The following is a 12811-nucleotide window of genomic DNA, read 5'->3' as shown; positions in this document are numbered from 1 at the left end:
ACCCCAGGGTCCGCTCCACCTGTTGGGAGCAGGACCACCAGCCCCGGAGGACATTACCCACAGCGGCAGCTAATCCCTGACCGTGTACTACAGGTGGAGTCACGAGACAAATTATTATTCCACCATCCTTCATCATCCCCTTTTATTGTACACCTCATAGGAAACGAAACCGGGCAAGGGCCACCTTTGACATCCCCAGACCCGACATCACCGGCTCGGCGACGAATACGTTTAACCCCTTGCCCTGTGGGTGCTACAGATCTGTAATCCACCCACGCCTGTTAAGCTCTTAGACCGCATGTTACCTGCCGCCATCAGAGGCCCCATGACGCGATCGCATGGAGCCAATGGTTGCTATGGTACCTTTTATTTAGAGACTGGATGTTTTATTTCAGAAATATGTGCTGCAAGTAAAGTTCCAGCAATGCATTGCTATTTGATTGACAGGTGCAAGAGGAAGGGAATACGTAGGTCACATCTTGTTATCTATTAAGGCTTTATTTGTCTGTCTGTGCCTGAATTAACATCTATGATAGCGATAAGGGGAAGAAGGCCAGGCAGGCAGACAGGGGCAGGAATAGAAAGCAAGACCCCCGACCTACATATTCCCTTTCTATTGCATCTGTCAATCAAATTGCAATGATAGATACTATGTTGATGCACTGGTCCTGAAGAAGAGGTATATCCTCGAAACGCGTAGACCGATGGAATAAAAGAATACGTTTAGAACATCAACGTGCTACATCTTCATTTTGGCTGATGCACGGCATTAACCCCCTCTTCACTCTGATTTGTATGCACATCCACGTGGGGCTGCAAACGCCATCATCCTATGCTCTATCAGTGGTTGTGACTATCACAACCTTTTCAGGTGAGTGTATTTTCCCTGATCTACCTCACTGATCTGTTGGTATTACACTATCAGCGCTCCTTATTTTTCAGTTAATCAAATTGGAAGGCATTTCTGGAACTTTACTTGCACATATTTCTGAAACAAAACCTCCAATCTGTAAACAAAAGGTATGCTTACATTCAGCATCCCAGCACCAGTATAGCTCTGGCTTTACTTTATATATGAAAATCCTGCTGGTTGGTTACCTTTAAACAGATTATAGGAAGATCCTGCAGACTGTGGCTCTAAAAAGTCAAAGTATGATTTATGCTGTGTTCACAACACACTGAATGTGTTTGGCATATGCATCTGGAAAGCTCCTAGCACACATGCTGAATGTAGCCATAGATCCTATTCACCAGACGGATGCCAAGAGTGTCCTTTACGACTGTCAGAATGGTAAGCAACAAGTACAAGTAGGTTTACACTTTATAAACGCGATACCCAGTAACTACTACGTCTTGCTCACTCCTTCATTAAAGGGAACTTGTCAAATAACTTGTGCGGTCCAAACCACAGGCAGCAGGAATTGGAGTTTGGTTGAAACACTACAGCAATAGTTGGAAGAGCCTACCAGGGACTAGAAGCAGGATGAGTCTAGTCCACCATCAATTATAGCCATTTTCCCAGCACCACTCCAGGTGATTGACAGGACTCTCCCTATGTATACACACAGGAGAGACCTAATACTCACCTCAAACAGTGTGGGGAGAATCTGCCCAGGCAATGGCTGACAACTAGTCTCATCTCTGTTAGTAGTCCCTGGCCTACAACCATATTTTTTCTAACATGCCAGAGCATTCCAAAGAAAAAGAATCGTGGCTGTAATGGTGCAGACAGGCTCTAATTAATGCTGCCTGAGGTTTATGGCAGCATGACTCAGCTGACAGGTCCCTTGTACAAATGCAGGTACAGCACGAATGCCTTATACACAAGTGGCCAGGGTGGATTTCTACCTAGAATAGTATTGTGTGAGATCTGAGAGAAGCCAGCAGCACTTTCCTCGGAGCTGTCGCTGTTTATTCTACACATCAGGGTGTTTGTGTATGAGACGACTTGCCAATACTATGATCCCTCCACAGACTGCCGTGTTCTCGGAGGTGCCGTGTTACTCATCACATTTCACAAGTCATCTGCTCTCGAGAACATCACATAACAGAAGACATGTTTCTATTTGGGGGAGCTGTTCTACTCTGGGAATATTCATGGTGCAGCGCCTCTCACAGATTACAGAGTGACAATATCGGTATAGCATTTACCTACATGAAGTCATTGGGATTCTAGGTAAAGATCGATACTCTCCATTTATATCGGCGGAGTGCAGCACACAGATTTGGTACACTGCACATTATGCACAATAAAGGTAATACATTTAGTGCCATATTCAAGATAGGAAGTGTTTTATAGAAAGCCAATTAAATACTATAAGGCTGTGTGCGCACATTGCGTAATTTCATGCGTTTACGCTGCGTATTACACTACAGCGTAAACGCATGCGCCCCCAGCACAATCTATGAAGATTGTGCATAATCCATCCGCACGTTGCGTTAGAGAGCGCAGCGATTTACATGCTGACATTTTGATCCAAATCGCTGTGCTCAAACAAGCAATATGTCACTTATTTCGTGTGCTTTGGTCCCACTCTGTCTATGGGAGAGGCAGCATCCAGAACGCATGACATCGGCATCTATTCTGCAGACACACTGCATCCATTACGCATTGTTCCTGCAGCGATTTGAGGCGCACACGCACTGCCAAATCACTGCAGAATTTTCAACATGGACACTATGCAACGTGCGCACATAGCCTTATTCTTCTGATATCTGAACATTTTTAAAAGAGGTTCTCTCCCATATCCAATTAACTTTGTATCCAGAAAATCCAGCTATTTCTGCTGTCACCTAAAGGTGGTAAGTCATTATATTAAGCTCCAGGGCCCCAATAAGAAGTCTTTATCAGGGCAATCCTACTACCCTGTCTTCTGGTAGGTGCTGAGCAAGAGAACAACCTCTGTACCCCTTATTATTAGTCACGTCATATTACATTTAAAACAGAAATATATGTAAAAGAACGCTTCTGTGTGTTTCAGGAGATCAGTCATGGCCCTCCACCTCCTTACTGTGCTGTGTGTGGCTGTAACTGCACCAGGAGCCTCCCCCCGCTCTACCGTGAGGGGGAGGCTCCTACTAAATGGGCAGGGCTTCCATCGACCACCCGCTAAATATGGAAAAGTTCAGAATGAGAATAACTCCTTTCTTTTACAAGACTAGCAGGATCGTACAAAAAATGCTGTAGTCTAACAAGCCATCAGGGCCACTACATTTTCTGCTTAACTTAAAGGGGTATTCCCATCTCCAAGATCCTATCCTAATATGTAGTAGATGTAATAAGAATATTAGCAAATACCCCCAATTAGAAATGTTGTATAGTTCTTCTGAAAAGCTATGTCACTTACCTTATGTGCAGTGCATTACAGTAGCTTAGGTATCCAAGTGGACAGCCATGCATGTAAGCTTGGATACCTAAGCTACTACAATGCCCTGCACATGAGGTAAAAGACAGCTTATCAGGAGAACTATACTACATTTCAAATTGGAGGCATTTGCTAATATTCTTATTATTACACCTACAACATATTGAGATATAATCTTGTAGATGGGAATACCCCTTTAAATACTTATTACTATGTCTAGTGTTTCCCAAAATGTGGAATTGTCATTTTTTTTTTTTGCATCTGTCCCTATGTGATACAGAGATATCAACCTTTTTCCTTGATAATAGGGTGTGATGTTCAAGAAGACACCCACAGATAAAAGGGGTGGATCACACCCCCTTAGATAACATGACTAGATTTACATATAGGAAGCAAAATGGAAGAGAGGGAGTTAAGTCTTTAAAGGGAATCTGTCACTAGGTTTTTGCTTCCACATCTGAGAGCAGCATAATGTAGGGGCAGAGACCCTGATTCCAGCGATGTGTCACTTACTGAGCTGTTTGCGGTCATTTTGATAAAATCAATGTTTTCTCTGCTGCAGATCTAGCAGTTATACAGAACTCATGAATATGCTGGACTATCTGGCAGCAGTCCAAGTAGTCCTGTAATAATAATCTACTGCTGATTAAACCGTGATTCTATCAAAACTACACTAAGCAGCCCAGTAAGTGACACCGTGCTGGAATCAGGATCTCTGCCTCTACATTATGCTGCTCTCAGATTAGATGGCAAAAACCTGGTGACAGATTCCCTTCAAATGGGCAGGCATCGGAGTGAAAAAAAAAAAGAATGCAAACTTCAGGTAAACGGCAGCATTTATGCCAGGTAAGAAAATGACATTCATCATAAGTGACAGGTCCTCTTTCCACAATAAAATTAGATATAGGTTTTCTATTTGACTTTACCTGTATTGGAATATTGCAGTTTTGGTAAATACGATCATGACTGTTCAGGTTACCAATTTCATCACCACATTGTGGCATAACAATACTTGGTATAAGTGAATCACATGTATATGTAGACAGCAGACCACGACAACAGTGTTGGCAGATATTAGTCCATGACTAGACACCACAGAGGAATAAAACAATACAGAAATCTGCAGGAAGCATGTGCGAGAATGAAATAAATAACACAAGTAGAGATTGCAGGTAATAGGTGCTGCCGTAGTGTTACCTGGCCCCTCTCAGCCGCCGATCACGTCCTGCTCAAATTCTTTCACCCCGCCTGTATACGACTTATGAAATCAATGCAGCCTTGCTTGCCAGCTCTGTCGCTAAGATCCTCATTCTGAAACTATCAGTGATGACACCTGACAAAGCCAGGAAGCATTAACCCTTGCCATTGACCAAATGGAAGCAACATATGGTAAAGAATAAAAGCGCTCCATACTTTCCGAGCGTGGGAGGAGGATCAGTTACAGTACTCAGCTCTGCTTGGTGTTACATTTGAAATTCTCATGAAATATTCAGTTTCAAGGCATGCATGGATTTCCTGAAACCAATGCAGACAACACAAATTTGGTAGAGTCATCCATTATTTACATAGAGATCCACACAAGACGAGCGGCGTCTCTGTGAGACCAGGTTCACAAACACATTTCTGCCATAAAGCAACCTTGAAACTGCCAGTGAATGGCTTTGTGTTCTGGTATATTGTGAGCGGAAAAAACCACACAAGCCAACCTTGATCTTTTAATAACACTCCTCACATTGAAAGAAAGCAATCGGTATTGAAAATATAGCGCTAGCCTTCAGCTGCTGAGTATCACCGGAACAAAGCCGCTCAGGTCGCAGTGATAAAGTGGAAAACTCTAGCTATAACACTTGGTAAAAGCTGCGATCACGTTATAATTATAATCGTCAACAATTCATGAACCAATTACATAATTCTCGGAGGTGCGAGGCGGTGAAATATACCTGAAGAATGTCTCGTGGCTGAGACAGTTAGTGACGCGGACGCTTTACTGACACAGGTAAGTCATGAGACTTAATGACACAGTTACTTTACGGACACAGGTAAGTCATGAGAATTTCACACAGACGCTTAACTGACACAGGTAAGTCATGAGAATTTGACACAGACGCTTTACTGACACAGGTAAGTCATGAGAATTTGACACAGACGCTTTACTGACACAGGTAAGTCATGAGACTTAATGACACAGTTACTTTACTGACACAGGTAAGTCATGAGAATTTCACACAGACTCTTAACTGACACAGGTAACGCATGAGACTGTTAGTGACGTTGACGCTTTACTGACACGGGTATTCATGAGACTTTGGGACACGGACGCTTTACTGACAGAGAAGTCATGTGACTCAGTGACGCGGACGTTTTAGGGCGGTTATATTCCCACTAATGAAATTTTGGTGAATTTTTAAATTACAAAATTTATGCCCTTACAGTGCCTTGCAAAAGTATTCGACCCCCTTGAATTTTTCAACTTTTTCCCACATTTCAGGCTTCAAACATAAAGATAAAAATTTTAATGTTATGGTGAAGAATCAACAACAAGTGGGACACAATTGTGAAGTTTAATGAAATGTATTGCTTATTTTAAGCTTTTTTAAAAAATAAATAACTGAAAAGTGGGGCGTGCAATATTATTCGTCTCCTTTAAGTTAATACTTCGTAGCGCCAACTTTTGCTGCGATTACAGTTGCAAGTCACTTGGGGTATGTGTCTATCAGTTTTGTACATCAAAAGACTGAAATTCTTGCCCATTCTTCCTTTGTAAATAGCTCGAGCTGAGTGAGGTTGGATAGAGAGCGTTTGTGAACAGCAGTTTTCAGCTCTTTCCACAGATTCTTGATTGGATTCAGGTCTGGACTTTGACTTGGCTATTCCAACACCTGGATACGTTTATTTGTGAACCATTCCATTGTAGATTTTGCTTTATGTTTGTGAACATTGTCTTGTTGGAAGACAAATCTCTGTCCCAGTCTCAGGTCTTTTGCAGACTCCAACAGGTTTTCTTCAAGAATGGTCCTGTATTTGGTTCCATCCATCTTCCCATCAATTTTAACCATCTTCCCTGTCCCTGCTGAACAAAAGCAGGCCCAAACCATGATGCTGTCACTACCATGTTTGACAGTGGGGATGGTGTGTTCAGGGTGATGAGCTGTGTTGCTTTTATGCCAAACATATTGTTTGGAATTGGGCCCAAAAAGATTGATTTTGGTTTCATCTGACCAAGGCACCTTCTTGCACATGTTTGGTGTGTCTCCCAGGTGGCTTGTGGCAAACTTTAAACTACATTTTTTATGGATACCTTTGAGAAATGGCTTTCTTCTTGCCACTCTTCCATAAAGGCCAGATATGTGCAGTGTATGACTGATTGTTGTCCTATGGACAGACTCTCCTACCTCAGCTGGAGATCTCTGCAGTTCATCAAGAGTGATCATGGGCCTCTTGGCTGCATATCTGATCAGTCTTCTCCTTGTTTGAGATGAAAGTGTTGAGGGACGGCTGGGTCTTGGTAGATTTGCAGTGGTAGGATACTCCTTCCATTTCAATATTATTGCTTGCACAGTGCTTCTTGGGATGTTTAAAGTTGTGGAAATCTTTTTGTAACCAAATGCGACTTTAAACTTCTCCACAACAGTATCACGGACCTGCCTGTTGTGTTCCTTGGTATTCATGATGTTCTCTGCGCTTTAAACAGAACACAGACTATCACAGAGCAGGTGCATTGATACGAAGACTTGATTAAACACAGGTGGCTTATATTTATCATCATCAGTCAGTTATTTAGGACAACATTGGATCATTCGAGATACTCAATGAACTTCTGGAGTGAGTTTGCTGCACTGAAAGTAAAGGGGACGAATATTATTGCACGCCCCACTTTTCAGTATTTTATTTTAAGTTTAAAATAAGCAATAAATTTCGTTCAACTTCACAATTGTGTCCCACTTGTTGATTCTTCACCATAACAATACATTTTTTATCTTTATGTTTGAATGATACTGCATTTCTGTCCCAGTGAAAACACGCAGCGTCAAAAACCCACTAAAATCTCATTGTAGGAAGGTAGCCTTATGCATATAGGTAAGTTATGAGAGAGTTCGGGACATGGACACTCTAGACATACAGGTAACTCATGAGACTATTAGCGATGTTTTGGACATACAATTAATGCATGAGACGGTTAGCGACCCGGTTGCTTTAGACATACAGGTAACTCAAGATATTGTCATTGATAATGATGCTTTAGTCATACAGCTAACTTATGAGACTGGTGATGACGTGGATGCTTTAGATATACACAAACGTATGAGACTGCTAGTGACGCGGTCGCTTTAGACATACAGGTAAACTAGTGAGTGAAACACAAGTGAGTGTATTCCAATATTGGACCTTATGTGATTAGCAAGGCCTCACCTCCTACATACAGCAGACAGCACATTATCGTTAGTAAGAAGCCCGGATGGGAAAGAGTTACAGAAGGTAGAGACCCTACATTCACCATAAAAGAAGTCCTCTTACCTTTCTTCGCGGTTTCCATTTCCTCTTCAGTCCACCGCGAGCTTTCATTCATTTCCATAGCTGCTGCAAAAACAAAATGAAGGAATATTTCAGATAACCAAAACTAAAAACCAAGGAGCACTGTCATATGTGCCGCTGTCTTATACCTACACACAACAAGGTTATATGAAACTGTAGCCATTGAATGCCAGAGGGGCATACTACATCGTTAGCAGTGAAGGTATCTACATTTCAAGACCTGCTCCTGATGGAGGTGGAGCATGATGCAGGGCAGTAGTCCCAGGTCAAGTATTGACTACATAATGTAATCCGGGGGCTTCAAGTGCTAGACGTTCTTGCCAGTGTGCATTGTAGAAATTCAGTTTCTCAGGCTGAAAACATTTGCTACCATTCCACTTCTAATGGCCCATGAAAGAGAGCGATGGGTTGCGGGTACTTAGAGTACTGCACTGATTGGACTACGATAAAACATGAACAGTTCACATAAAGGACAAACATGGGACAAGAAGGGGGGAAAGTTGCACAGACAATTAAAAATAGCAGTGCTCTTCATGCAGAGAGTCTGTCGCTGCAAACCTCCGACAACTATTAGGCCTGGCCCTTAGGGGGACATGAAGGCACATCATTTACAGTTCACCGCACAAGATTTCAGTTGGCACCTCTCATGGGCACATCACAAGTAATTTTGTTTTATGAGATTCCCCACAGCCACAAGATGGTAAGAGATAGGACACCAGCAGCGTATGTCTGCCATACTGCGATGGAGAAGAAACCCCGCACCCACATTACACAGCCGCAGAACGCCACTGCAGCACAGATAGTAAAGTCTAACACAGCAACAGATGGCTTTCTTGTGTATTCATTAATTAGTCATGAATAGAACATTCTATTAAAAAGTCATTGATCAGGTAGATATACAAAACATACAATTCTCAGTAAACTGGATTAAAGGGAATGACACCAGGATTGTATAGGAAACATTTTAAAAAAAAGTCCCAAGTTCAGTTTGTGTCTTGACACAGGTCTAATGATGCACTAAAAAGTAGATTGTGAGCTGTTGGGAGTCGGGTGGTCACTTGGCGCTTGTCTGAATTGTTCATGGGTTAATCTGTGTGAACATAAAACTGATTTGTGGCTGTTTTCTTGCGGTAGCATTTTTTAGATACAGCATGGCCTCATTCACATGTCCGATTTGTGCATACGAGCACTAGTAATGGTTTGCACGGATAGCATCCGGACTGTGATATTCCATAGGGCCATTCACAAGTCCGTCATTATTTGTGCACTGGTCTCATCAAAAGGAAAATTGTGAAGAGCTGTCCAAGTTTTATCTGGAATGTCGGATCAAAATTGCCGAGGCAGGTCTGAGACCATAAAAAAAGGGATGGTGTGGTCTGATTCACACGGGCCATGGACTGACATGGCCCGTGAATGAATGGAGAAGGAGATAATAATTTGACACTGACCACAATGATCAAAGTCTGATTGATCCCCCCCCCCCATAAAGCAAATAAGAGAGAAAAAAAATCAGTCCAGTTTTCATGTATGTGGAAAAAACGAAAGTCTGAATGAGGCCTAAGAGCAAAATTAGTATCATAAAAACCAGCATGTATATTTTAGCATTTTACTGCTGTTTTTCTCTATCGAAAACAAGGTGACTTAGGAGGGGGAAAAAAAAAAAAAAAAAAGAGTAAAAAATGCTACAAGAATATGCACAAGTTCTGCTGCAGCTTTCTGGAAATAGCCTATATTTTTTTCATGCAGAAACAAATAGATTGAAGAAAAAAAAAAACTACAACTTGATGTGACCTCCCCATAACAAGAGCTCTCATGTGTTGTTCCAGATGCATTTTTTTATTCAATTTTCCAAATACCTTGTAAAAACGTGGTGATTTTACCTACCTTACAAGAAATTGCAATGGAACTCACATCATGAATGCATTGTGTGATGTGAACACAGCCTTAAATGCATTTTAACAAATTAAAAGAATAAAAAGGCCTAGCACTCCATATTCAAATATCCCTAATGCCTGTTTATACGTCAGTAAAAACCAGACGTTTTTCACTGATGTGATAAAAACGCATGTGTCCCTCAGTGTGCAGACATTCATGTGCAATCCATGATTGCATGTGGAGATAAACTCACCTGTCCCTGCTCCTGCTGTCCATGGTGCTGAAGAGTCACGCGATGCAGCATCCGGACGCCGCTGTCTGACCTCTGCAGCTGCTTCCGGGTCGGCAGTGCCTGCATAAATTAATATGCATGCCAGTAATTGGCTGGGCAGGAAACTGTGGAGAGCAGAGGCAGAACACAGCGTCGCTGGAGACAGTTGAGTTTAAAATGCTTTTTATTTTCAATGCCGGTGTTTTTCTGGTATGTGTTTCACGGATCACATCATAATGTGATTCATCATCAGTGATGCCATAAAAAACAGATATGTGTCCGTGTGAAGCACACGGACACGCGTTTACACCTCACGGAGACACAGTCAGTGAAAAATCATTGATCTATGTGCAGACCCATTGATGTTAATAGGTCTGCGTATTTCCGTGATTCTGGTACATATAAAAACTGTCACATACGTACCAGAATCACTGATGTGTGAAGGGGGCCTTGTAAAAGGGGAGATGGTGAAGACTGACAGACGGGCGGGATAGCACTGCGCTCACTTTGGAGGGATGTCCAATTATCAGGCACAACCAGCGATGGAAAGAATCAGCTGCAGCTTATTAAGATATTACCTGCTTGTTTTTCTACAAATCAGCAGCGCTTTTAGCACTTTTTTCATTTTACTATGTTCCTTAAAATGCATTTTGGTCTGGTTAATTCTGTTCAATTTTAAAAGCAATCGTTTATGTGAACGGATAGTAATTTATCCACATAGACCCTATAGCAACAGACTAACAAACCCTGCGTGCAGTCTGATGGCACAGAATGTGCTTCTTCACGCTCTTTCTTCCCTCTTGTTGGCGTCTTAGAGACGGATGTGCGTAGCTGCTTTGTGATTGATTTTAGATGCTCTGGACTAATACTCCGGCAAGTTCTATTTTTTATTTTAGTATTTCACCTTCCTGTACAGTCATTAGGAGAACTCCCAATAATGTGCGGGAGGTTTTCAAAAAGCAGCTTATTTGCTGAAATTATTGACTTTTTCCTGAGGCCATAGAGGTGCTGTGAAACAAAATCCATTTTGGAAAACAGTTCACATCAAAAACCAACAGTGAAGGAACCAATCAAACGCTTAGACTGGGACGACCTTAAAGTATAACCGTCTTTTTAATTTCTATTTAAAAATCAATAGTTCACATGAAAATAAGCAACTTTGTAATATATCTCATCATAGAAATCTGCTTATTTCTCTGACAGAATTGATCAGTCATTATCAAGCTTCTCAATCCTCAGATAAAATCTGTATTCAGTGAAGTCTTTCCCATTACTGAGATAGGAGAGGGCAGTTGGTGCTGATGAGATTCTATGTAGATGGAGAGGGCGGAGCTCTGCCTCAAGCTCCTCCCTATTGTCAAGGGAGATGGCGGTTCTTGAATTACATACGTTTTTGGTGCATTTTCGCCGAGATTCCTATAAATCCAATCCACTTTCCTTGAACTGTAAGGCCATGTGCACATGTTTAGTATTTAGTAAGTTTTTCCCCCTAAGTATTTGTAGCAAAAACCAAGAGTGGGACAGTCAGAGGGAAAGTATAATAGAAACACGGGCACCACTTCTGTATTCATCACCCACTCATGGGTTTTGGCTTACAAATACGAAGGTAAAAAAAAAGTCACCAAATACTCAATGTGTGCACATGGTCTAAGATGCTGCGTATTTGGTGAAGCATAAAAAACGCACCAAAAACTCATTGTGAGAATTTAAAAGGGGTTATCCAGGATTTTGTTTATTTTTTTGTATGAGGCCAATAACTTACCAGCAGGTAGTTGCTAACTACCTCCCTGTAATGCCCGGCACTGAACTCTGCAGGCTCAGAGCGGTCACGGATCACTCGTGCAGGCAATTCTCTGACTTCTGGTGACGTCACATTGACAGAGCAGCTGGTTATCTTACGCTCTTCTGCTGGGGTGTCACTGTCATGCCGATTGACATCCATCTCCCCATTGCCTAACTGCGTGGAGGCGGCTGTCAATCAGCATGATGTCAGCAGAGACACCCCATTGACAGAGATAACCAGAAGAGAACGCGCTGCTTGCTGCTGATGTGAGGTCAAAGGAAGCAGGAGAGTCACCGGGTTGGTAAGCTTTCAGCCCAGTATGAAAAAATAACCAAGGTTCCGGATAATTCCTTTAAATTAAATCAAAAAAACTAAACTTCTGCAACTTTATCCAAATCCCTCACAAGCTATAAAGGTTTGCCCTCAGCTACGCTATATTTACTGACTGCAGTTTTTAATGTGCTTTTTGTAAAATATGCAAAAATCACTTTTACTAAAAAAAAAAAAATGGGAAAAAAAAGTGACATTATCTTAATTTTTATCTAAAGGCCGCTTCACACGCTACAATTTATCTGACGATCTCAGTAGCGACGTGACACACCCAGATCGTAGTTAAGATTTGCCGAGATCGTACATAGGTCGTTTATTAGCGGTCACACGTAACAATCGCACAAGCGACGCAAAATCGTTCAGCGATATATTGTGTGACCAAGGCGGTCGTGTGGATGATGTTCGTCGTTTGCAGGGTGTCAAACATACCAATATGTTTGCTGCGTTCCAAACGATGAACAATATTTTGAAAGTGAACGACGTGTCAACAATCAACGATTTTCACCCTATTTGTGATCGTTCGGAGTCGCACATAGGTGTCAGACGCAATGACGTCGCTAACGATGCCGGATGTGCTTCACGGAAACTGTGACCCCGACGACATATCGTCAGATAAATTGTAGCGTGTAACGGGGCCTTAAGTGAATTACAAAG

General features: G+C 42.0%; 1 protein-coding gene across 16 annotated transcripts in view; it reads right to left on the bottom strand.

Moving 5' to 3' along the window:
* Positions 1-12811, bottom strand: part of NCOR2 (nuclear receptor corepressor 2) — a 601679-nt gene that overhangs the window by 168553 nt on the left and 420315 nt on the right. For 15 of the 16 annotated variants that reach the window (XM_075322517.1, XM_075322568.1, XM_075322586.1 and 12 more), the window contains exon 17: positions 7881-7943. In XM_075322517.1, the coding sequence (XP_075178632.1) occupies positions 7881-7943 (63 nt within the window). The remainder of the gene's footprint in view (positions 1-7880; positions 7944-12811) is intronic. The other variant, XM_075322532.1, reaches the window with a different exon arrangement.

This window comes from Anomaloglossus baeobatrachus, chromosome 1 (assembly GCF_048569485.1).
Source record: "Anomaloglossus baeobatrachus isolate aAnoBae1 chromosome 1, aAnoBae1.hap1, whole genome shotgun sequence".
In the NCBI taxonomy this organism is placed as follows: domain Eukaryota; kingdom Metazoa; phylum Chordata; class Amphibia; order Anura; family Aromobatidae; genus Anomaloglossus; species Anomaloglossus baeobatrachus.
The sequence above is the reverse complement of the archived record's forward strand: the minus strand, read 5'-3'. Positions and strand labels throughout refer to the sequence as shown.